At 47.0% G+C, this 26,851-nt stretch overlaps 2 protein-coding genes across 3 annotated transcripts in view; both read right to left on the bottom strand.

Moving 5' to 3' along the window:
• The window catches only part of LOC143981671 (cystatin-B-like), a 170,694-nt gene that overhangs the window by 122,755 nt on the left and 21,088 nt on the right, over positions 1-26,851 (bottom strand). The window lies entirely within an intron of this gene.
• Positions 17,329-24,801, bottom strand: LOC143984219 (cystatin-B-like). Its single transcript, XM_077484505.1, has 3 exons — positions 24,708-24,801; positions 21,565-21,666; positions 17,329-17,730 (listed from the first exon to the last, which is right to left on the bottom strand). Exons 1-3 carry the CDS (start codon positions 24,783-24,785, stop codon positions 17,584-17,586), a joined length of 327 nt encoding a protein of 108 aa, XP_077340631.1. The 5' UTR covers positions 24,786-24,801; the 3' UTR covers positions 17,329-17,583.

The following is a 26,851-nucleotide window of genomic DNA, read 5'->3' as shown; positions in this document are numbered from 1 at the left end:
TTTTCTTCCAGCATTTGCTAAAGACCTGAGGCACATGCATGGAAATGTCACATCATGGTAGTGGGCTCCATGGACTTCCCAGGAGGTAGTGGGGGTGGGGGGGCTTAGCAAGAAAAGCAGTCATTTTGGAAAAATAACCATTTTCTCAAATATGTAAGGCAGAGGAAGAACTGGGATAAAGTTGGGAGTTCAGATAGCTTAGGGTTGGGTACTACACATTTCAGCGGTACCTTGATGCGCCAATGTGGCTGTACCAGTATATGCAACAGACTCCCATTTCCCCCCTCCCCCCAAAAAATGTTTTATTGCATTTTTAGTTACACAGTGAACAAGATATAAAACTGAACAGGATTTTACAAATTGGTACGTTATCAATGAAATATATACTGTTATACCCCCTACACACGATCGGACATTCCGACAACAAAATCCATGGGATTTTTTCAGACGGATGTTGGCTCAAACTTGTCTTGCATACACACGTTCACGCAAAGTTGGTTGGAAATTACGAACGTCAAGAACGCAGTGATGTACAACACGTATGACGAGCCCAGAAAAATGAAGTTCAGTAGCCAGTGCGGCTCTTCTCCTTGATTCCGTGGAACTTTGTGCGTCGGAATTGTGTGCACACGATTGGAATTTCCGACAATAGATTTTGTTGTCGGAAAATTTGAGATCCAGATCTCAAAATTCTGTGTATCGAAAATTCCGATAGAAAATGTCCGATGGATCCTACACATGGTCGGAATTTCCGATACAAAGCTCCCATCGAACATTTTCTATCGGAAAACCCGACCGTGTATACGGGAAAAAAGTGTTCAAGTTTAGAGTCAGGCTGGATAGGAAGGGGGGGGGGGCATTTCAACAGTAGACTGTAAAAGCAGCTCCAGCCTCATTTAGTTCATATGCACACTAGCGCTCAGGCCCATGTGCATCACATATGAGTGTTTTTGGGCACCCAGGATGCACAGGTGCAGCATGTAGCCCAGATCCCAGTAACCTGTCAATAGGCTGAAATATGCAGTGGCTGAACGCTGTACCAAGTGGTACTCCCATTTAGGCCTGTATGTGTTTCAGGTCTGCATGGACACAGGAATAATGTTGGTGGCATAAAACCTCAGTTTTGAATGTATAACCTTACTTTATTTTGAATAGCTCATTTGGGCCAAGCTGGCCCAAAACACTATTTCCAAAAGAAATGCTGCCGCTGTATAAATATATGGAAAATAGAAATATTTCTGGCATCAGTATGGTACTAAGCTGGCCCAAACTTCCATTTGACATTAATAACGCTCAATATGTGTTATCCCAGCTGATTGGCCATAGTGTTTGCAGGCGTTGGTTGGGTTGAATACTGGCTCATCAGACACATCAAGTACTACAAAAAAATGGCACCTGTCCACACACATTCCTTTGGCATAAGGTGATCACCTCTTAGTAAAAAAAAAGAAAATGGCTTGAGATGGGTCTCCTATCTATGGGAAAATGCCCTCCAACATATTTTTCCAGTACACTCATCAAGAACTACAAAAAATGGTGCCCTTCCACACACCGACTCGGCATAAAGTGAACATGAAGTAAAACAATGGCTTGACCTTGGTCTCCTACCTATGGGAAACAGCCCTCTAACATGTTTTTTTTCCAGTAGCCACATCAAGAACTACAAAAAAAACGGCGCCCTTCCACACACTGACTCGGCATAAAGTGATCTTCTCTTAGTAAAAAATGGCTTGAGCTTGGTCTCCTACCTATGGGAAAACACCCTCCAACATGTTTTTCCAGTAGACACATCAAGAACTACAAAAAAAAAAACAGCACACTTCCATACAGTGACTTGGCATAAAGTGATCCCCTCTTAGAAAAAAATGGCTTGACCTTGATCTCCTACCTATGGGAAACCCCCCTCTTACATGTTTTTTTTTCCAGTAGACTCCTCAAGATCTACAAAAAATGGTTCCTGTCCATACAATGACTTGTCATGAAGTGATTTCCTCTTAGTAAAAAAATGGCTTGAGCTTGGTCTCCTACCTATGGAAAAACACCCTCTAAGCCCTTGTACACACGGTCGGACATTCCAACAACCAAATCCGTCAGATTTTGTCCGCCGGATTTTGTCCGAAACTGTTGCATACACACGGTCGGACAAAGTTGTTGGAAAATCCGATGGTTCAGAACGTGATGATGTTATTTCATTACGACGGGACTACGTTCAGGCTAGTAGCCAATAGCTTTGGTCTAGGAATTTGATATGAGCATGCGTGGCACTTTGTCCGATCGGAATTCTCTACACATGATCGGAGTATGTCCAATCGGATCATGTTGTCGGAAAATTTTACCAACAAGTTGGAAAACTTGGTCCATCGGATACTCAGACGGAAACAGTCCGATGAAGACCACACACAGTCGGATTATCTGACAAAACGGTCCGATAGGACACATTCCGTCGGAATCTCCGACCGTGTGTAGAAGGGCTAACATGTTTTTCCAGTAGACACATCAAGAACTACAAAAAAACGGTGCCCTTCGACACACTGACTCGGCATGAAGTGATCTCCTCTTCGAAAAAAATGGCTTCAGCTTGGTCTCCTACCTATGGGAAAACACCCTCTAACATGTTTTTTTTTTCCAGTAGACCCATCAAGAACTGCATAAAATGGTGCCTATACACACACTGACTCGGCATATAGTGATCTCCTCTTACTAAAAACATGGCTTGAGCTTGGTTTCCTACTTATGGGAGAACCGCCTCTAACATGTTTCGTCCAGTAGGGGCCTAATAATAGAGGCTGCCAGTGCTGTATAAATTTTGTATGCATCAGCTATGTACATTATATGTTGGTAAGGGGGACTTCTTGTCCCATATCTGGAGCAAAATAGAGCACTGCTCAGCCATTCACAGGGAGATTATAATAGAATAAAAATCTGTGAGGCAACATATGACATCTCTCGGCGGTTCTGCTTCTCTCCCTCTGGGGCGAAGAGCTCTGTGTATACATTCAAAAGTGATCACTGTGTCTGGTGGTCTCTCTAGTAAGTCATTAAAGATCAGCGACACCGCTTGGATCAATTGCTGTGATTCAATAGATTCAGGTAAGCCTCTCACCCGTAGGTTACGGCGGCGCCCGCGGTTGTCGAGGTCCTCTAAATGGCGGTTTATCTCTCTGAGGTGAATCGCATGTGACTCCAAGATTTGTTGAACTTGGCAGAGCGCGGTGTCATGGCGGGCCTGCACCTCCTCTACTTCTTCCACTCGCACGGCCATGGCACGGAAGTCCTCCCGGAGCTCGGATATGGCCGTGGATAATGCGCTTTTAATGTCCGCTGCAACCGCCTGCAAGTCCGCAATACTCAGGGCAGGAGATGTCGGAGGATCTATGGCAGAGGCTTGTGGGCTGCGGCTTCTCGATCTGTGTGCGGGTCTGCTGGCTGAGGGAGCCTCGTGGATTGTGGCCTGAGACTCCGATGCAGCGCCCATGGATCTAGCCTGAAATATCTTGGTTATGTGTTGACTGAGCAGTGTTTCTTGGCTCCGGGGTGGTCGGGAGCTCACCGGGGGGTTGTTTTGTTGTGTGCTCCCCATGGTGTTGCTCAGATAGGGTGTCGTAATGGCTGGTGCTGGACCTCTGGGAACGGGAGAAGAAGCTCAAGCGTCCATCTTCCTCAAGCACCAAGCCACGCCCCCCCCGACTATATTTTATTGTGCTTAGGTGTATATAGTCAATAGAGTTTAATTATATAATTAGCAGCAAGTAACAACCTGTTCCAGGTGATGAAACCTTCAGAGAAGAATTGTTCCCAGAGCCCGGGAACGTTCCCCATGAAGTTTTATACATCTCACCATATGCAAAGTTTCCACCTCCTTATCTTAATGAGATCTGACTGCCAAAGGCACCCTTTACCTCCACCTAGCAAGGCAGGAATCGCCCCAAATATTGCAAGGATCAGAGTCTAATAATCCATCCCTGTCCCACCAGCCTGAAGTTTCTTATCACTCCGGGTGGCTAGATACAGAGCCTTGAAAAAGTATTCATACCTCATGAAATTTCCCACATTTTGTCATGTTACAACCAAAAACTTAAATGTATTTTATTGGGATTTTATGTGATAGACCAACACAAAGTGGCACATATTTGTGAAGTGGAAGGGCAATGATTTTCAAATTTTTTTTACAAATAAATATGTGAAAAGTGTGGGGGGTACTTTTGTATGGTGCCCCTCGGAGTCAATACTTTGTAGAGCTGCCTTTTACTGCAATTACAGCTGCAAGTCTTTTTGGGGATGTCTCTACCAGATTTGTACATCTAGAGAGGGACATTTTTTGCCCATTCTTTGCCATATAGCTCAGCTTGGATGGAAAGCATCTGTGAACAGCAATTTTCTAGTCTTGCCACAGATTCTCAATTGGATTTAGGTCTGGACTGTGACTGGGCCATTCTAACACATGAATATGCTTTGATCTAAACCATTCCATTGTAGCTCTGGCTGTATGTTTAGGGTCGTTGTCCTGCTGGAAGGTGAACCTCTGTCCCAGTCTCAAGTCTTTTTCAGACTCTAAAGCCGCGTACACATGATCAGACTATCAGGTCCTGGAGGATGCTGGGACTGTGACATCATAAGGGGCGGAGTCACCATGTGACATCACCCGGTGACCCTGCCCCTTATCCCTATATAAGTCACCGCACAACGCGTCCCTGCCATTATGGCCAGAGAGAGCGTTGTGTCAACATCGGAAGAAGAGAAAGAAGAAGGAAGAAGAAGAAGGCGGTGGCGGCAACAGCAACAGAAGACCGGGCCAACGCTAGTTAAAGAGCTGGAAGAAGAAAGCGGAGGCCCGGCAAGAAGAACCGAAGAGAGCGACAAGACCCCCCGAAGTCGGAAGAAGACCCCCAGGCGGCGGTGACGAAGGAGAAAGAAGGGCCCCTCCGCTAGTAAAAGAGCTAGCAAAAGAGCAGAAAATAGCAGAGGAGTCCAACGAGAAGACCCCCGGAGCTGTCTAATAAAGAACTTTAACCACCTCAATACATTGCAGTTACACCCCCTTCCTGACCAGACCAATTTTCAGCTTTCAGCGCTCTCACAGTTTGAATGACAATTACTCAGTCATCCAACACTGTATCCATATGAAACTTGCGTCCTTTTTTCCACACAAATAGAGCTTTCTTTTAGTGGTATTTAATCACTAGTGGGTTTTTTATTTTTTGTGCTATAAATAAAATAAAACGTAAATTTTGTGAAAAAAATGCCTTTTTCTTTGTTTCTGTCAAAAAATTTTGCTAATTAGTAATTTTTCTTCATAAATTTTGGCCAAAATTTATACTGCTACATATCTTTGGTAAAAATAACCCACATTAGTATATATTATTTGGTCTTTGTGAAAGTTATAGAGTCTACAAACTATGGTGCCAATCACTGAAAATTGATCACTTCTGATCAGGCCTTCAGTACATCAGGTGTACCTCATTTCTTGAGACACTAACAAGTCAGGAAAGTACAAATATCCCCCAAATAACCCCTTTTTACAAAGTAGACATCCCAAGGTATTAAGTAAGTAGCATGGTGAGTTTTTTTAAGTTGTCATTTTTTCCCACAATTCTTTGCAAAATGAAGATTTTTATTTTTATTTTTTTTTTTACTAAATTGTCATATTATCAGGTTATTTCTCACACACAGCATATGCATACAACAAATTACACCCCAAAATACATTCTGCTACTCTTCCCGAGTACGGCGATACCACATGTGTGAGACTTTTACACAGCCTGGCCACATACAGAGCACCAACATTGATGTAGTACCTTCAGATGTTCTACGAGCAAAAATGACTCATCTCATTTCTCAACCACCTATTACACTTTTGAAGTCCCTGGAGTACCAGGACAATGGAATTTCCCATAAAATTACCCCCTTTTGGAAAGCAAACACCCCAACGTATAATCTGTGAGGCATAGTGAGTCTTTTGAATGGTTAATTTTTTTCCAGAAGTTTTTGGAATATGTGTAAAAAAATTAAAACGCATTTTTTTTTTACACAAAATTGTCAATTTATAAGATATTTTTAACACATAGCATGTATATAGCAAAAATTACACCCCAAAATACATTCTGCTACTCCTCCCGAGTATGGCGATACCACATGTGTAGGACTTTTACACAGCCTGGCCACATAGAGAGGCCGAACATTGAAGTAGTACGTTCAGGCGTTCTAGGAGCATAAATGACACATCTCATTTCATTCCTACCCATCGCACTTTTGAAGGTCCTGGACCACCAGGACAGTGCAATTACCCACAAAATGACTCCATTTTGGAAAGCAAACAACCCAACATATATTCTATGAGACATGGGCTGCAAATAGGTACTCGGGTACTCTGATGGGCTGGAGATAGGTACTCGGGTACTCTGATGGCCTGGTGACATGTACTCGGGTACTCTGATGGCCTGGTGACAGGTACTCGGGTACTCTGATGGCCTGGTGACAGGTACTCGGGTACTCTGATGGCCTGGTGACAGGTACTCGGGTACTCTGATGGCCTGGTGACAGGTACTCGGGTACTCTGATGGCCTGGTGACAGGTACTCGGGTACTCTGATGGCCTGGTGACAGGTACTCGGGTACTCTGATGGCCTGGTAACAGGTACTCGGGTACTCTGATGGCCTGGTGACAGGTACTCGGGTACTCTGATGGCCTGGTGACAAGTACTCAGGTACTCTGATGGCCTGGTGACAAGTACTCAGGTACTCTGATGGCCTGGTGACAGGTACTCTGAAGGTTTAGTGACTGGTATTTGGGTACTCTGAAGGGCGGTGACAGGTACTCATATGGACTGTGACAGGTACTCGGGTACTCAGATGGACTGTGACAGGTACTCTGGTACACAGATGGACTGGAACAGGTACTCGGGTACTCAGAGGGGCTGTGACAGGTACTCGGGTACCCTGATGGACTGTGACAGGTACTCGGTACTCTAATGGACTGTGACAGGTACTCGGTACTCTAATGGACTGTGACAGGTACTCGGTACTCTGATGGACTGTGACAGGTACTCGGGTACTCAGATGGGCTGTGACAGGTACTCGGGTACCCTGATGGACTGTGACAGGTACTCGGTACTCTAATGGACTGTGACAGGTACTCGTGTACCCTGATGGACTGTGACAGGTACTCGGGTACTCAGATGGGCTGTGACAGGTACTCGGGTACTCTAATGGACTGTGACAGGTACTCGGTACTCTAATGGACTGTGACAGGTACTCGGGTACCCTGATGGGCCGTGACAGATACTCGGGTACCCTGATGGGCCGTGACAGGTACTCGGGTACACTGATGGGCCGTGACAGGTACTCGGGTACTTTGATGTGCCGGGACAGGTACTCGGGTACTCTGATGTGCCGGGACAGGTACTCGGGTACTCTGATGTTCCGGGACAGGTACTCGGGTACTCTGATGGGCCGGGACAGGTACTCGGGTACTCTGATGGGTCGGGACAGGTACTCGGGTACTCTGATGGGCCGGGACAGGTACTCGGGTACTCTGATGGGCCGGGACAGGTACTCGGGTACTCTGATGGGCTGGGACAGGTACTCGGGTACTCAGATGAACTGGGACAGGTACTCGGGTACTCTGATGGGCTGGGACAGGTACTCGGGTACTCTGATGGGCTGGGACAGGTACTCAAATACTCTGATGGACTGTGACAGGTACTCTGATGGACTGTGATTGACAGGTACTATGAGGGGTGGTGATAGGTCCTCTTTATTGGGGGGGCAATCAGTATGATTGGTGTTTACTGTATGCGGTAACGAGATGTTACCGCAATCTCCTCCTCACACACGATTGGTGTGTGAGGAGGAGAACCCGGCAACATCCCGTTACCACGGTTTGTTTACATTTTATTGATCGACTGTGAAAGGATCACAGCCGATCACGTGGGTAAACAGCCGGCCAATGGCTGTTTACCAGCGTTGGTGATGAGCAGTGTTCACGATCACGCGCATGCGCCGTGCACGTTCGGGGTGTGACCATCTGTGATCGGCCGTGACTTCATCACGGCCGATCACGTGGTAAACAGCCATAACGAATGGCTGTTCACCCCCTTCGGTGGTGAGCGGTGTCTGCGTGACACGCCGCCACCGAAGAAACAGGGATGCGCGCGCACGTGCATATGACGGCCTCCGGCCACAATAGGTGCGCCGTCTGGCCTTCATTTGATGGCCGGCAGTCGGCATCTAGTTAAAAACCTGTGTTGTGTTTTTTTATGTACACTTTTTTTCCCCCAGGTGAATGGGTAGGGGTACATCATTATTAAAGGGGGCTCCTGGATTATTATAAGTCCCACGCCTGCAGACCCACAGCCAGGGTTGTCTGGAAGAGGCCCTTGTCCTCATCAACATGGGGACAAGGTGCTTTGGGGTGGGGGGTGCAGGGCCCCCCTTCCCCAAAGCACCCCCCCATGTTGAGGGATCGTGGCCTGGTACGACTCAGCAGGAGGGGGGGGGTGCTCGCTCATCCCCACCCCCTTTCCTGACTGACCAGGCTGCGTGCTCAGATAAGGGTCTGCTATGGACTTTGGGGGCTAGCGAGGTGTTAATCTTGACAACAGAGGCGGCAATATTGACTTCCTTCGCTAGTTCCATCTACCTGGAGCCACGTTCAAAATGGACTTCACTCCGTGTGTGGGCAAGTCCGTTCATTTCAAAAGTCCGGCGGACTAGCACACAGACGGGCAGTCCTGGGGACAATTTTGAGTCAAGACTTCTTTCTAAGTCCACCGGACGGACTTTAGATTTAAAACAGGTTTCAAATCTTTCCGCCGGACTCGAGTCCGGCCGAAAAATCAGTTCGTCTGTATGCTAGTCCGACAGGCTATTGGCTACTGGCTATGAACTTCCTTATTCTAGTCCGATCATAAGTCATCATGTTCGAATCTTTCAGACTTTGGTGTGATTGTGTGTGTCCAAGTCCGTTCATTAGGAAAGTCCATTAAGAGTCCGCTGAAAGTCCAGCGGGAAGACCATCGAACCTAGGCTGCCGGAAAGTCCGGTCATGTGTCCATGACATTAGGCCAAACAACTGGAGTTAGTACTCACCGGTAACTCCTTTTCCAGTGGTCTTCCAGGACAGCCCTTGAGAGATGGAGTCCCTCCCATCGCCACAGGAAACACATTGCCAATCAGTTCAAAAGGCGGACCTTCAGGTCCCTAGTCAGTCATTTACCAAGAACCGAAGGATGGAACTGTAAAACACAACAACATAACCACACCAAACAACATCGTTATTGTATTAAGCTTGTGAAAAAAATAAAGGGTGGGATCGTGCTGTCATGGAAAAGGAGTTACCGGTGAGTACTAACTCCAGTTTTCCCCAGTGGTCTTCCAGGACAGCCCTTGAGAGGATACCTAAGTACTTACCAGATTAGGGTGGGACCACGGCCTGGAGGACTTTCCTCCCAAAAGCCTGATCCTGACTGGACATTAGATCCAGTCGATAATGTTTTGTAAAGGTGGAAAAGCTTGACCACGTGGCTGCCTTACAAATTTGCTCCGGGGTAGCACCAGCCCTTTCTGCCCAGGAAGCCGCCAATGCCCTTGTGGAATGGGCCCAAACACCCTTAGGAGGATCTTTGTCCATTGCTCTATAGCCCTCTGCTATAGCTAACCTGATCCACCTAGCTATGGCGGCTTTTGAGGCCTTCTGTCCTTTGCGTTGACCTGAAAAAAGGATGAAAAGGGAATCTGAGATTCTAAACGGACTTGTCACTTCAAGGTATTCTAAAATACAACATTTAACATCCAACAAATGAAAGGTTTCCTCCTTCTTATTTGATGCATTCTGACAGAAGGAAGGAAGGACAATGTCCTGCGTCCTGTGAAATTTAGATGCCACTTTTGGCAAGAGCCCAGGGTCTGTCTTTAGAATTACTCTGTCTTCCAAGATCTGTAGGAATGGTTCTCTTATTGAAAAAGCTTGCATCTCACTAACCCTACGGGCTGAAGTGATTGCTACCAACAGGACTGTCTTGAATGTGACCAATCTTAGAGAGGACTCTGATATAGGTTCGAAAGGAGATCCTAAGAAAGCTTTCAGAACGACAGCTAAATCCCAGGAAGGAGTTTGGTTGACTCTGACTGGTTTACGTCTAGAGATTGCTTTACAAAACCTAGAAATGAAGGGATCTTCCTGCAAACGTCTTTCTAAGTACACGATTAAGGCAGCTATCTGAACCTTGATAGTACTAGGGGTTAACCCCTTGTCTACCCCCTCTTGTAAGAACTGAAGGATATCAGCTGTGTGCATGCCCTTCCTCCCACAGTTGTCCAACCAACTATTGAATTTTCTCCAGACTTTCCTATATATAGCCCTGGTAGTTGGTTTTCTACTCTGTAACAGGGTCTGAATCACCCTATCCGTCAGACCCTTACTTCTCAAGATTTCCTCCTCAGTAACCACGCCGAGAGGTTCAACAAGGTTACCTGAGGGTGAAAAAGAGGTCCCTGCGACAGGAGATCTCGTCTGCAGGGGAGTCTCAGTGGAGGCTGGTCCGACAGCTGTAGCAGCATTGTAAACCATGGCCTTTTGGGCCAATATGGTGCCACCAGGATTAACCACTTCAATACAGGGCACTTAAACACCTTCCCGCCCAGACCAATTTTGAGCTTTCAGCGCTGTCGCAATTTGAATGACTATTGCGCGGTCATGCTACACTGTACCCAAATGAAATTTTTATCATTTTTTCCCCACAAATAGAGCTTTCTTCTGGTGGTATTTGATCACCTCTACGGTTTTTATTTTTTCCCTACAAATAAAAAAATACCGAAAATTTTGAAAAAAAAAATGTTTTTTTTTTGTTTCAGTTTCAAAACTTTGTAAATAAGTACGTTTTCTCCTTCACTGATGGGCACTGATGGGGCTACACTGATGGGCACTGATAAGGCGGCACTGATGGGCACCAATGAAGTGGCACTGATGAGGTGGCATTGATGGACACTGATAGGTGGCACTGATAGGCGGCACGGATGGGCGACACGGATGGACACTGATAGCTGGCACGGATTGGCATGGATGGGCGGCAGAGATGGGCATGGATAGGTGGCACAGATGGGCATGGATAGGCGGCACAGATGGGCATGGGTGGGCACTGATAGGAGGCACAGGTGGGCACTCATAGGCGGCACAGGTGGGCGCTCATAGGCGGCATTGGTGTTATACTGTACTAATGGATGCCAATCAGTGCCAAACAATAATGCATGCCAATCAGTGATGCCCATTGTGGGCACTGATTGGCATCCATTATGGGCACTGATTGGCATCCATTGTGCTGACCATTGGCATCCCTGGTGGTCTAGGGAGGATTACCTTTTCCCTGGTGGTCTGGTGGCGTCCCTGGTGGTCCAGTGTTGGCATCCATGGGGGGGGGGTGTGCTGATAATTGATCACCGGCTCTTCCCATTTACACTGTGATCAGCCGTGATTGGACACGGCTGATCACGTGGTAAAGAGTCTCCGTCGGAGACTCTTTACCGAGATCATAGTTGCCGGGTGTCAGACTGACACCCCGCAACAACGATCGCCGCGATGCGCGCCCCCGGGGGCGCGCAGTGGCTCATAATCCTGAGGACGTCATATGACGTCCGGTCAGGATTATGAAACCACTTTGCCACCGTCTATTTGTAATAGGGTGGGCGGCAAGTGGTTAAGCAAGTCTCCTCCTCAAGGAACTTTGCTAGAACCCTTGGGATAAGGTGGAGAGGCGGAAACGCATATGCCAGGCTGAACGACCATGGAGTTTGAAAAGCATCTACTGCCAAGGGACAATCCCCTGGGCATAGAGAGCAAAAATTTTGGACTTTTGCATTCGACATGTTTGCAAAAAGATCCACTACTGGCCTTCCCCAGTGAGTTACTATCAGATTGAAAACTTCTGGATGTAGTGACCATTCTTGATTCGATACTTGTTGTCGACTCAAGAAGTCCACAGTGCTGTTCATCTCCCCCTTCAAATGAATCGCAGAAATGGATTTTAGATTGGACTCTGCCCACTGAAAAATGTGCCTGGCCACTGATATTAAACGAGGACTTCTGGTACCTCCTTGTTTGTTCAGATATGCTACAGCCATCATATTGTCTGAGCGGACCTGTAGATGATGACCCTGTAGCAAGGTCTGGAAGGCCAAAATGGCCCTGAGGATTGCCGCTAACTCCTTACAATTGGAAGAGAGAAGCCTCTCCTCCTGAGTCCACAGGCCCTGGGCCCAGTCTGAGTTAAGATGAGCTCCCCAACTCCAACTGCTCGCATCTGTGGTCAGAGTACCCCCCTTGTTTAGGTTCCCTGCGTTCTTCCCTGCGTTTTATTCTTCTGGGAAGTGATACCTCTTCCTCCAACTCCTTGCCCTTCAAGTGATTTAGCAAGAAACCCAGGAGGTCTCTTTGATGGAACCTGGCCCATTGCACAGCTGGAATGGCTGCCATCATGAGGCCTAGCACTGACATGATCTCTCTGACTATGCACTTGGAAGAGGTTTGGAGAAAAGAGATTCTGCGCCAAAGGTTCAAAATCTTTTCCTCCGGCAGAACTATCGTTTTCTCCACTGAGCTGACTTTGTAGCCTAGGTATAGGATCTCCTGAGTAGGAACAGTCTTGGATTTTTCCTGACTGATAATCAATCCCAGCTGTCCTAAACTGAGTTGTGTTAACTGTAAGTCCTGAGAGAGCTTTTTCTCCGAGTGGGCCGTCAGTAGTAAGTCGTCTAGATATGGAATGATCGAGACCGACTGAAGTCTTAACGGAACTAATGCTTCCCCGAGAACTTTGGTAAAGATTCTCGGGGAGGCTGACAGTCCGAATGGAAGAGCTCTGCACTGAAAATGATAAATCTTTGCATCTGAATAGCAATGCGAAGAAATTTCTGGCATTCCTTCCTTATAGGTATATGCAGATAAGCGTCCCTTAAATCCAGGGTAGCCATAAATACTCCCTCTTGGAGAAGATTCCTTATTGAATAGATCGATTCCATCCGAAACTTCTTGTATCGGATGGAGAGATTCAGAGGGTGGAGGTTCATAATCAGTCTGAACTTCCCAGACGGCTTTTTTTTACCACAAATATATGAGAGTAAAAACCGTCCCCCTGCTCCTGAACGGGGACTGGTGTCAATACCTCTTGATCCACCATTTCCCCTATCAACAAAGGTAAAGCCCTGGCCTTCTCTGAATGGCTCGGGAGTTTTGTTAACAGAAACTTTGAGGGTGGGCAGTTTTGAAACTCTAGTGCATACCCTTTCTTTATTATGTTTAAAACAAACTTGTTTGAGGTTATCTTCTCCCATTGTGGAAGAAAGCTTGATAACCTTCCCCCCACAGGGAGCCTGACGTCACTGGGGCTTAGGGGCCTGGCTGGGGCGGCTAAAAAGTAAGCCCCCTTTTCCCTTTCCTTTTTGACCTGTCCAGTGCTTTTTAGGCTTGAACTCCTCCCCTTTGGAGGGTTCCTTAAAGGGACGAAAAATTTTTCTTTGAAAATTTTTCGTTTTGATGGGAAAAGTCTTCTTCCTGTCTGCCATCCTTTCTAAGGCGGTATCCAATTCAGAGCCAAAGACCAAATCCCCTGTAAAAGGGACACTACATAAGCGAGATTTGGATGCCACCACCCCATGTCTTCATCCACACCGCTCTCCTAGCTGCCACTGAAAGTGCTTCTGTTTTAGCCATAAATTTCACTGAATCAGTGGAGGCATCAGAGATAAAACTCATGGCCTTAAAGAGCATAGGAAAGGTCTTTAATAGCTCAGCCCTAGGAGTGCCTGCTTTTAGATGCTCTTGCAGCTGTGATAGCCAGAACTCCAAATTTCTAGCCACACAAAATGTGGCTAGAGCTGGTTTTAACCCGGCCATGGAGGCATTCCAGGCCCTCTTTAGGACCACATCTGTCCTTCTATCCATTGGATCCTTTAGGTGACCCATGTCTTCGAAGGCCAAGTCAGATTGCTTTGAGACCTTGGAAAGAGGTGCGTCTAGTTTTGGATTCTTATTCCAGACCGCCTCTGGGCTCTCGTCAAAAGGGAACCTTCTTTTTAAGGAATTGGGAAAGACTTTTTTGTCTGGTTCAGACCACTCCTTAAGAACCAGATCAGAAAGTACCTTATGTATGGGAAAAACTTTCACCTTCCTCTTCCCCATAGCCTCATACATTAAATCATGCCTGGATAATGGAGTCTCTTTTACATCAATTTCCAGCGTATCATAAATGGCGCTCAAAAGCTCCTCAAGAGAAAGCTTATACTTTGTTAGCTACAGCCTGATCCTCATCTTGATCTGAATTAACGTCAGAGGATTCAGGACTAACTAAGGCGGGGCTATGCTCCCTGACTATACGGGGCTCCCCGAAACTAGGTGTCGTAAGGCATGGTGAGGAGGAGATTCGTCCGTAATCAAATCACGAAGTGATTTAAAAGTTGAAGCCATTTCCTCTTTAAAAGGAGCCCAGAAACTTAGCCAAGGGGGAATCTGCCTCTGTTTTGAGAATGCCTGCAATACACTGTTTGCATAAGGCTTTACCAGAACCCGAAGATAACCTATTTCCACAGTTTGGACATTTTTTGCGGCCAGATTTATCTTCCCTTGGGGCTTCCTTAGTCTGAAACAAGAAAGAGGGAATCCTTAGTAATTAGACTTAATATGCTAGGGAACACCTGTGCTGTACCACCACACACACAATCACCCGATCTGTTAAGTGAACACCGCCCTGGTGTACTACAAGTCCCAGCCTTAGCACTACCACCAACCACCAGTGTAATGACGTGCCCAGCAGCCTACCTGGTTTTGACTGGTGCCTGCCTCCCCCGGAGCGTCCTGGGGATTAGCCTCCATGGTCCCCCTTGAGATCCGGATCCCGCCGCCAGTCCGGTGCAGCTGGGCGCTGGCGGGATCGAACAGGCACAGTGTGGGCTTTCCTCTTCCTCCCTGTGCCTTTCAGAGACCCGGAACCGGAGTCTCAGCACACAGGGATGACGCGGGTCCGCCGGAAATGACGCAACGGCGTCTCCGACCCCCACCGCTATCAGCGCAGAGGAGGACACAGGCTGCCGCACTGCTCTCAGGGGCAACTCGCATCAGCCTGACGCTGGCCACCTCGGCACTGGAGAGAGGAAGGGAGCGGGTCAGCTCCTACAATGCTGGACAGTACCCGAGCCCTAAAAAGAGAAAAAATATGGACTAGCAGAGAACCTGCCAGACAGGACCCAGTCCCCCAGCGCAGGTTCACCCTCTTCAGGCAGCCCCTGAGAGATGTAGTCCTCCTGGTTCCTTCAAGCAACGTGTTCCTCCGACGGAGGAAACACAAATGACTGACCAGGGACCTGAAGGTCTGCCTTTTGAACTGATTGGCAATGTGTTTCCTGTGGCGATGGGAGGTACTCCATCTCTCAAGGGCTGTCCTGGAAGACAACTGGGGAAATAAATATTCTAACAAAAAACTGTAGCACTACCCCCCCAAAGGAGCTGCTGGTTAGATTTGGGATTACAGTTACCTTCTGTTCCCGTTTCACATATAGGGGTGTCCCGTGATAGATGGCCCAGTAACTCAAGAGACTGACAACAGATCCAGTTGAATGGATTTTATTCGCAACACGTAGACAATGAACAGTCTCATAAATTGGGATCAGAGGGTTGGAGAAGTCCAGGGGTACTATTAGTGTTAAATTCTAAATGTTGAAGAACTTGCTTACTTTGACTGCACCCAGAGAATAGCCATTCGCAACTGGATGATCACTCAGGTTGGACAGTCCCTCTCTCACAAGGCCCAGCAGCCAACAAGGTACTTACTCAGGAACAAAGTCTTTGTCACAGAACTTACAGGAATATGTCTCTGCCACAGACATTTTAAGAACACGTAGGGAAACTAGACTTAGAAACACCTGTAGGATACCTGGATCTTTCAGCCAGCTTGGCAATATCCACAAGACCAGATTATCTTGGGTACTTCAGCCCTTCCAGGCTCTTACTAAGAAACCAACCCGTACTTGGTCTTCTGAACAGTCCTCCCCTGGAATGCTTGAAGTCACTGGGTCTCCCCCAAACTGGAGACGGCACCCAACCACCTCAGAATCCTCCTTTAGTTTCCTTGCCTCAGGCTAGCCAGCCCCGAGACATCAAAATCGGGTGGATCCACACCCCAGGCCATAGCCTTCCTGGGGGCTGGTCAGAAGGAGCAGGACCATGAAGTCAGTACATCATTCTGGACTGGAACACAACCACGTGATGTCTGCATCTTAAATACCCTCTCCCAGAAAGCACAGCGAGAGCGCCACTCCCACTAGGTGGGCTCTGAGAGAGTAAATTAAGCACCTAACCAGACCATAGTTCCACACCTGCCAGAAGAGACAGTGCCCTCTGTGGCTAGGCTGAACATCTCACAGTCCAACTGATGCTGAAGTCTAAATTTAGACAATTGTACCCAAACTAAACTGCAGTCCAGGCATAGCTTTAAAAAATGCATAGCACATGCTCTTCAGGAGCCACTGCTACATAACTTTTAAACACCAAGTTTAAAAATAGGCTTTTTCGTTTTGTGGTCAATGAGGAACTCCTTATCCCACAGCCACTCTGATCTTACAAGAGTCTGGGACCTGGCATGTGGCTTGGTTCTAAGACTTTATAGACACCTGGGCAGGCATGGCATCTAGGGTTGCCACCTTTTCTTAAAGCCAAACCTGAACACTTTAGTCGCATGCAGTTTTTTGTAGTATTTAAAAACAAATGAAAGGGTTGCCACTCCCTCCCCCTCCATTTTTTTTTTTGCATTCAAAAAAGTGGCAACCCTAGGTGCCCCCCCCCCCCCCCCAGTACATCAGGTACCCAGAGGTGTCCTTCCACACATCAGTTGTCTTCCCCCCCCATAGCAAACTGAAAATGCAGCTCCTTCCTCCCAATTCTGAGCCAGCTCCATCACCCCCTGCAGGGAGGAGGAAACCCAATTCTCTCTCCAGCCATCTTAGGGAGCCACAGACTGGTCTGAATAATCTGTCCAGTTTTCTGGCCGACTGCAAACCAGACACAATTCAAAAACCCAGACTGTCTGGGTGAATCCTGGACAGGTGACAACCCCACTATCCCCCAAATATGCAAATATTCCTCAGTCCTGGATGTGGACTTCCCAGGTGGTAGAGGGGGCCTGGGCATGAAAAGCAAAAGTGCTGTTCTGCAGCATTAAGATTATTAAAGCCCCCCACACACAAATACCCCAATTATGTAAGGGTGGGTCCAGAATAAAGTTGGGAGCTCAGATGAGTTAAGATTTACAAAGTGTGGCTTTAGATTTGCAAATTTAGGCAACAAAAACCCTCTTCAAAGATATTTTATTGCATTACTCAGTTCTCATTACAATAAGATAACACTGAACAGGACATTACAAATGAATATGCGTCTGTTCTATAGATCATTAGTGTTCAGGATTAAAGTCTGGAAATCTCAGTCCAGGAGGATGTTGTGCGTCGTCAGCCAAGTGCATTTCTGGAAGATCAGATCATCTACTTTCAGGCTCTTTAACCCCCTTGTTGCTGGTCCTTTGAGTTTGAAGAGGATGGGAGGTTCTGATCACTGCGATTGGCCCTCATCTCCACACCTCAGCTCATCATCCTTGGTCTTACCTGTCTGGAAAGACAACAAAGTGGGTCCCTCACCTGTAAAAGGCAGAGGTACCAAGACACAAACGTGGATATACTTGTCCTCTCCAATGTCCACCTGAAAAACAAAGTTAATTCCACCATTATATTAACCATTTCCAGACCACCACACGCCCAGTGGCGTAACTAGAGCCTTCAGGGCCCCGATGCAAGAAACCATGAAGGGCCCCCCTGAACCCCAGCCAGGGCCCTTCCCTCCAAGTCCAGCGGTGGAACTCCAGGGCGTGGTCACAGGTATGACCTTTGTGAGCCCTGTAGTTCCACCACTGGTATCAGTAGTTTTTTTTTATTTTTTAGTGCCCCATTGGGGGACCGTCCCTAGGCAGGATGGGGTCCCCGTCCCCAGAAGAGATGAGGTCCTTTTCTCCAGGGCAGATGAAGTTACTGCCCCCAGGTGAGAAGGGTTCCCTGTCCCCACGTGAGAAGGGGCCCCTGTCCCCAGGGTGAGATGGCTGGGGTATGTAATGGTGTGTGGGGGATGGGGTCCTCTCACTCACCATGACCAAGCTGTAGGTCGCACATTCATCCATGTTGGCCTGGGCTCCATCCAGTCTGCTGGACGGGTGATCAGCATATCTCCCAGAAAGACCTTTCATCATCTGTGTATGACGGGGGAGGAGGGGGGCTGGCAGACAAGCCTGCAGTGACCTCCGGGGGGCTCTCATAGGGCTGCACTGCATCTGTGTGCTTAAAGTTTGTTTACCCGGGAGAAGTATGCAGTGCAGTGTGGACCGGACTCAGGGGGGGCGGTACTCTGGCCGGGGAGAACAGACATCGGACTGAGCGGCAATGCATGGAGCAGGAGAGGGGTACTCTGAGGAGCCGGCCGAGGACACAGGTCATGCGGGGGAATGCACAACTCAAGAGCAGCCAGTGCGATAATGGAGCATGGAGCTCTGGTAGTCACCCTCCACCTCCAGCCACCCGTGTGCATGGTGCACTGGTACCCCTAGTTGCCTATGCTGCTGCCGGCCATATGTAGGGGGGGCTGCATGGGCCCCCTGCAGCACAGGGCCCAGTTACGGTCGCGACTGCTGCACCCCCTATAGTTACGCCCCTGCACACTTTTATAGTGTAAATATGAAACATGAGGTCTTTTTGACTCCAGATCTCATTTAAGAGGCCCTGCCATGCTTTTATTACTATTACAAGGGATGTTTTATGCCTCGTAATAGGAATAAAAGTGACATAAAAAAAAAAAAGTCTAAAAAAATAAATATAAAAAAGTTATTTTCATTTTTAAACATGCCCTGGCAAGCTCACGTGCAGTAGCACCCACATACGAGGTATCGCCGCGATCGGTAGAGCGAGAGCAATAATTCCAGCCCTAGACCTTCTCTGTAACACAAAAACATGCAACTTGCAAAATTTAAGTTTTACCTGTGGAGATTGAGGCCCCTTTCACACGGATGATCTATTCAAGTCTGCCTGTCAATTTTTTTTTTTTTTTGGGTGGACCTGAAGAGAAACTCCGTAGAGGTCTATGGATGGATGTCAGCCAACATCTGATCAAGTGACAGAGGAAAAAAGCCCTATTTTGTAAATTCTATAACTTTTGCGCAAACCAATCAATCGCTTATTGCAATTTTTACCAAAAATATGTAGAAGAATACATATCGGCCTAAACTAAGGGAAAAAAAAAAAGTTTATATATTTTTGGGGATATTTATTATAACAAAAAGTAAAAAATGCATTTTCAAAATTGTCGCTATATTTTTGTTTATAGTGCAAAAAATAAAAACCGCAGGGGTGATCAAATACCACCAAAATAAAGCTCTATTTGGGGGGGGGGGAGGAATCATCAATTTTGTTTGGGAGCCACGTCACACGACTGCACAATTGTCAGTTAAAGCGACGCAGTGCCGAATCGCAAAAAGTGGTCTGATCTTTGACCAGCAAAATGGTCCGGTCTGTAAGTGGTTAAGAGTTCTACCAGAAGAACAGTTTTCAGGCGCCTGGGGGCTACTTTAGTTTGCAAGCTCCTGTGGGGCAAGGACTGACACAAGGACATTAGAGTGTAAGCTCCTTTGATGAATTGACAACTGCTGGAAAGGGAAGCTTGAAGCTAAATAAAATAATGGCAGACATGGCATAGGAAACAGGGTACAGGTAACAGGAGATAGGGGGTGTCTTAGGAAGGTGCTGAGATCAGGCCCTTCCCCATGAATCACAGCGTGAGGGAAAGCTCCAGCTCACCCTCCCCTTGTTTCATTGTTTGCATTTTTTGTGACAGGCTTATGGGATATCAGATGTCGCGGCAGTGGTGGGTGTGTGAGGGGAAAGGAAGATTTTTCAGAAGGAAGAGTTCAGGACCTATCGTTGGAATGGGTCCTGATGGTGGTATTCCAGCTAAAAACGGAGCTTTAGCTGGGAATTGGTACTGGGTGGACTGCGGTCAGTGGTTGTCTGAGCCAGCCTGTCGGCTTGAGGCCTATTAACAAATTTTGAGAGGTACCGCAGTGCAGTATTGTTTCCAAAGATGGAAGTGGAAGATCCTGCAAAGACCAACAGCTAGGTAGACTGATGGGTTAATAACAGAGGTTTGTTCATTTTAATATATTTGTTTTACTCCAATCTTGGTGTGGCCTCAATATAATAAAGCAGTGGCGTCGCTAGGGGTGGCTTTTGGGGCTACAGCCCCGAATCTGGGGTCCAAGTCTCTGTAGGGGTCCCCAAGGGAAGGAGAGTCCCTCTGGGGACCCTGATGCAAGGGATGTAGATCAGCATTTCTACTTTTAAATGCATTTCTTATATGATAGATTAATGGCTCCTTTAACCACTTGCCGACCAGCGCACGACGATGTACGTCGACAGAATGGCATGGGCAGGCAAATGGGCGTACATGTACGTCCCTTTAAATTTGCCGCCCAGCGCTGGTCGGGACCCCCGTGAGTCCGGTCGCGGGACCCGCGGACTTGATCGCCGCGGGCATCCCCGCGATTGTTTTACGGAGCGGCCGAATGGAGAACCCCGCGTCCACCCCGTACTGCACAGACAAGGAGATGCCAAAAGTCTGAAGATGAAGGCCGCCTGCGAACTCAATAGTACCTTCTGCCCTGAGGACAGGTTCAAGCCCCACCATCCAAGTGGACATAGAAGATGTAAAACAGCACATAGTAACAGGGCCCCTTGCGGGCTCGCTTTGCTCAACACGCTTTGGTCACGGCCTCGCTACACTCAGCAAATTTTTATTCTAACTCTATGTCCACTTGGATGGTGGGGCTTGAACCTGGACTCAGGGCAGAAGGTACTATTAAGTGCGCAGGTGCCATTCAGCAGAGACTTTCAGCATCTCCATTGTTCTCCGTATTGCGCAAGCGCAGTACAGGGCAGACACTGACAAGACACCGGGCTGCTCCATCTCCCTGCAGCCCACCGGGACAGCCCCCTGGATGGATTTCCAGACCCTACTACAGTGACCTCACATCCCATACAGAGGATACCCCCATGCCCGCTTTCTCACACCTGGCATGTTAGTAGCCATTTGAATGATTATAGCAAGTTTTATTGATTCCAACATACTGCACTTAGTGGGCGCACCTTGTTATCTCACATGCCAGAGTCTGCTTCACTCATAAGGGAGGTGCCACCAGTGCTGTTTATATATGGACTTAGTTCTACATCAGGACTCTTAATACTAATCGATTAATATTACTATACATTGGGTTCATCATTTTTAAATCGACATTGTATGTGTATTATGTGGTTTTAGCTTACTTGCCTCATAACAGTGTTTGCTCTTATCACCATCTTTCCTTTCCTCTGTACAGCACTGCAGTACATGTTAGAGCTATATAAAATGTATAATAGTGTATTACTGGGGGGGGAGGGGGGGGGGCATTATAGCATTGAGCCCTAAACTGACAATGTTCTATAAAACCCAAAGCATTACCTTGAAAATGTAAATTGTTCCGGCAACAGGCTGAGTACTGACGAGGATTGCCTTAAATCTTCCAGGGTTAGTCCCAGACTGCTGCTCATACTGTGGCTTCACCTAAGAGGTTAAAAAAAAAAAAAAAAAACACTGCATGTCAGCATGCAAAGTTGTACGATGCTTTTTTTAATGAAGGGGATGGTCCACTTTGGCTGCTTTCACATTAAGGGAAGTTAGAGCACTTTTGCATAAAAGGCATCAGAAAAGCCTATGGAAAATGCTTCCCTTTACATTCCAGATTATGCTATACTACCAAATATAGTATGGGGACGCCTGCCTACACACACACACACACACACACACACAAACTTTAATGACATCCCAGTCTTAGTCCGTAGGGTTCAATATTGAGTTGGCCCACCCTTTGCCGCTATAACGGCTTCAACTCTTCTGGGAAGGCCGTCCACAAGGTTTAGGAGTGTGTCTATAGGAATGTTTGACCATTCTTCCAGAAGAGCATTTGTGACGTCAGACGAAAAGGCCTGTCTCACAGCCTCCCCTCTAATTCATCCCAAAGGTGTTCTATTGGTTGAGGTCAGGACTCTGTGCAGGCCATTCAAGTTCCTCCACGTCTTTATGGACCTCGCTATGTGGACTGGTGGGCAGTCATGTTGGAAGTGGCCATCCCCAAACTGTTCCCACAAAGTTGGGAGCATGAAATTGTCTTGGTATGCTGGTGTCTTACGAGTTTCCTTCACAGGAGCTAAGGGGCCAAGCCCAACCCCTGAGAAACAACCCCACAATATAACCCCCCCTCCACTAAATAGGTGGACCAGTGCACAAAGGTCCTAAAGTGCCAGGACAGTACAAATATTCCCCCCCTTTTTGTAAAGTAGATAGGCCAAAGTATTAAGAAAAGTTTTGAAGTTGTGAGTTTGTCACTTTAGAAAGAAAAAATCCACCCCCCCCCCCAGTTTGTTTTTTTACATCTTGTCAGATAAGTTCAGTGTCACCATAGAAATACTACTCCAGGGGTATGGGGTGATCAGGGATTTTGTTTATTTTTTTTAACACAATTGCTTATAAACAGGGAAACTCACTGTTATAAGCAATGGTTTAACATTCATGACAGTTTAGTTACTGTTGACGTGCTGTGATTGGCTGCATGGTATGACTGGGTCCTGGGTAGTCAGGTACCATGATAACCTTGAGCCAATCACAGCCAACATCAAATAAGCAGTCATGAATGGAACCCATTCATCACAGCCTTGCTTACATAGTACACACACTCTGTAAAATGCTGCTTTTGTAATGTCCAGAAGCCAGTATGAAAGAATAGTAGGAGGAAGAGGAAAATAAAAAAAATAAATAAAAAGCCACGCACTTGTGGCTTTAACTTTTTTGGGACAAGTCTCCTTTAAGGGGTATGTCTCCTATGCCTACATATTTTTGCCAATAGGTGTCCCAAGTCCCATCTCAAAGTTGGGAGGTACAATAATGTGAACCCCCTTACAAGATATAGTTCCAGTGAAGTGTACGATTAAAGCAGAGCTCCACCCTAAAGTGGAACTTCCGCTCAGCGGATTCCTCCCCTCCGGTGTCACAATTGGCACCTTTCAGGGGGGGAAGACAGGAGACCCGTCTTTGACGGGTATCCTTTCCCACGTCCGGCTGTGGAATCAGGCCACCAGGAAAATATGGGAGAGGAGCGGGGCCTCGAGCATGCACAGTAAGGTTCCTGGCATGAAGCCAAAAGGCTACACTGCCAGGTACCCTTATCCTCAATGGCGGTGGCAGCACTTGACAGCTGATGACATCGCTGGACTCCAGGACAGGCAAGTGTCCATTTATTAAAAGCCAGCAGCTGCAGTATGTAGCTGCTGGCTTTTAATTTTTTTCCTGGACCACCACTTTAATACTACAATATGAAAAAGAAGTCATGCACTTCCTACCTTGGAGCAACAGTTTGGTGAAGACCCTTCAGTTCCAGCACAAGTGTCCCCATGTAAAAATCCAGTTTCATAAAGACAGTTTGGCCAATTTGGTGTGGAGGAACTTGAGTGGTTTGTTCAGAGACTTGACCTCAACCCTACTGATCACCATCCATAGAGACATGGGTTGAGGAAATCAAAGTGTCCTCCATAGAGGCTTGACCCCAACCCTACTGATCACCTTTGAGATGAATTGGAAAGAACTATAAGGCAGGTCTTCTCATCCAATACTAGTACCTGACCTCGCAAAATGATCTTCTGGTGGAATAGAAATTTCCACTCACTAGAACATTTTAGGGCTCAATTACACAAGTAATCTGGCCATGTGGATGAGTGGTTGGTTCATGCAGCCGGGTATACCCATTACTCTATGGCAAGCCTTGGCGCCCCAGATGTTTTGGAACTACAATTCCCATGATGCTCATGCACTCTGCAGTGTAGTGTCACATCATGGGGAAACGTAGTTCCAAAACATCTGGGGTACCAAGGTTCACCATCACTGCTCTATATGAACACAGCCACAAGTCCCAAGTCAACAGGTGTGGAGTACGGTCCTGAATGCACAAATGTGTCCAGGGGCCAGCCAGCCAGACAGACGCACACACACACACACACACACACACACACACACACACACAATAGGAACATGCAGCGGTGTTTACTCAGCCTCTGCATCCTAATAACAGGACATAGGCTGCCTACACAGCTTCAGCCACAAGCTCTCTGTACAGGATGGACACCACCCATTAGTGCGAGTTTTATTTATTTTTTGGGGTGGGTGGTTAAACAACCCCCCCCCTTTAGATTGTAAGCTGTGTGACCAGCTTTTGGAGATGTCCCAAAAAAAAAAAAAAAAAACACCACCACACCCCACAACCACCCCCCCTACAATTTCTAGCTAATATAAATACATTCTAGTGCCTTAATTGGGGTCCATTCATACCAACACTCATTATGATGCACACTGGCGTACATTGTTACTATGCATTGCAGAATTTACAATTAAAAAAATAATTCATCTCCATACTGACACATTGTAATACATTTACTACAACACACCTGTATGGAGAGCACAGGACACACACAGATTAATTGTTATCTCAGGATCCCAATGCAGATCATCACACCCGGTGCTAACAAGCCCTTCAGATTGGATCCCCAACCACTTACCGCATCAAGGATGGCTTGATCCTCTTCAGTAGGGTCTCTGGGCTCACTTGGTGCCCCAACTACTACACTTGCACTCATGTTTGCAAAGTTCTCAACAGACTGATACCTCTCAGGTAGCAACCTGGGCTTATATAGTACCATTCCACAGAGAGGGCGGGGGTGTCCAATAAAGATCACACCCTGCAGGTGATGGGCCATTCTCAGGAGAAAACCGATACCAGAGTATGGAAATTATGCCAAACAAATCTTGTGATTGCTGCAACAAAGTCTGTGCTGATAAAACCAGTCAGTAGAATGATAAGAGCAGCCTGTGTATCCCTGGACCAAACAGGTGATCAGAGCTGTACAAATGGGGCAGTACAAATGAAACCCCCTGTCACATTCATAGCGCTATCACCACCAAACTTTACTCATTCAGGTGACTCAGACTTCACCACTACCACCCTAAAACCACGTATGGTGGTCTTTCCTTTTTAGGGTTAAAAGCAATGAAAAGACAACATATCACTCCCTAGCCCAGTGGTCTCCAATCTGTGGCCCATGGGCCGGTTATGGCCCTTTGCTTGCCTTTATGGGGAAGTTAGGGCATCATTCCTCACACCAAAGATGGAGAAATATTAATCTCATTGACACCATAGATGGGGCACTATTCCTCCCACTGACACCAATGATGGGGCACTATTCCTCCCACTGACACCAATGATGGGGCACTATTCCTCCCACTGACACCAATGATGGGGCACTATTCCTCCCACTGACACCAATGATGGGGCACTATTCCTCCCACTGACACCAATGATGGGGCACTATTCCTCCCACTGACACCAATGATGGGACACTATTGATCTTTTATTAAAAAAAAAAAAATCAAGCGACCAATTTTATACAAAAGTAAAAAACAAAACCATATTATAAAACGTCAACAGAAAACAAAGGAATACACATCAACGTTCAGAATATATACAATATATACATAGTCCATTAGCAAAACATGTTTAGAAAACTATTTACATAAAGCAGCAGAGAGGGCCTAAGAGGCACAACCCATCACCTATGTACACAGCGATTTATCAAAAATGAATGATAAGTTATAAAATCTCGGGTGATAAGAGACAGACAGCCACACCCGGGAAAGAGACTCCTGGCAGTCAGGGAGGCTTGAAACCCCTCCACGCCTTCAACCAAGCCCCCCCGACTCCGCTTGTCTCTCTCAAGCACCCGAGTCTTCTCCACCTCATGCAGAATGTCATACACCACCACCTCAACAGGAAGGATTTTATGCCGAGTGCTGACCTGACACCGTGCGTTCCAGGTGAAATAACGGACTACTAGGCAAACTAGAAAAAGTGTATCCAAACAAAAAACCCCACCAGTATTGAATGCTCCGTACGCCCACTCAGCATAACCCAGCCTGGAGAGGAAAGGAACACCGAGGGCCCGTCCCACCTGTTTGTACACCTCTATGTTAAAAGGGGCAATGAAGCAGAAAATGGTCCATAGTCTCCTCCTCACCTGCACACTCCTCCCGAGGACAGCTACGATCCACCCCACTGCGGAATTTCAAATTGCCCCGAACATAGAGCCTCCCATGGAAGCACAACCAGCCAAGATCCCTAAATTTAGGGGGTACTCTGTCCAAATTAATCAATCTTAACCCTACCCTCAAAACTGGGCCTGGGCAATCCCTTAAGGCCAGTGGGTCATGAAAGACTTCGCTCAAGACTCGACTCATAAGGACTTTCCTCGGAACCAATCTGAGATCTTCAGCCGACAATCGCCACTGCCGCAGTAACTTCAGGTACGGAGCGACATAGGCTGGTAGCTGATCACGATGACCCCTGAGATTCTTCACTTGGCCACCTTCTTCCCAAAGTCCCAGAAAAGGCCTAAACCAAGATCTAAATATGCCAACCCATACAGGAGGTTCCACTGCAAGCATATTACCAATGTTAAATTTGAGAAATAGCAGTGAAAAGAAAAGAACTGGGTTGACCATACCTAAGCCACCCTCCCTCCTGGATAGATAGGTGACATTCCTCTTGATGGGGTTCAGTCTGTTCCCCCACCGCATCTGGAAGAACACACTACTGACCCTAGAATAGAGAGAAACTGGCAAGATGCAGACAAAGCTGACATACAAGAAG

This window comes from Lithobates pipiens, unplaced genomic scaffold (genome assembly GCF_037356315.1).
Source record: "Lithobates pipiens isolate NorthernLeopardFrog02 unplaced genomic scaffold, aLitPip1_a1.2 Scaffold_16, whole genome shotgun sequence".
Classification (NCBI taxonomy): Eukaryota; Metazoa; Chordata; class Amphibia; order Anura; family Ranidae; genus Lithobates; species Lithobates pipiens.
Note: the sequence above shows the minus strand (reverse complement) of the source record. Positions and strands in the feature narration are given on the sequence as shown.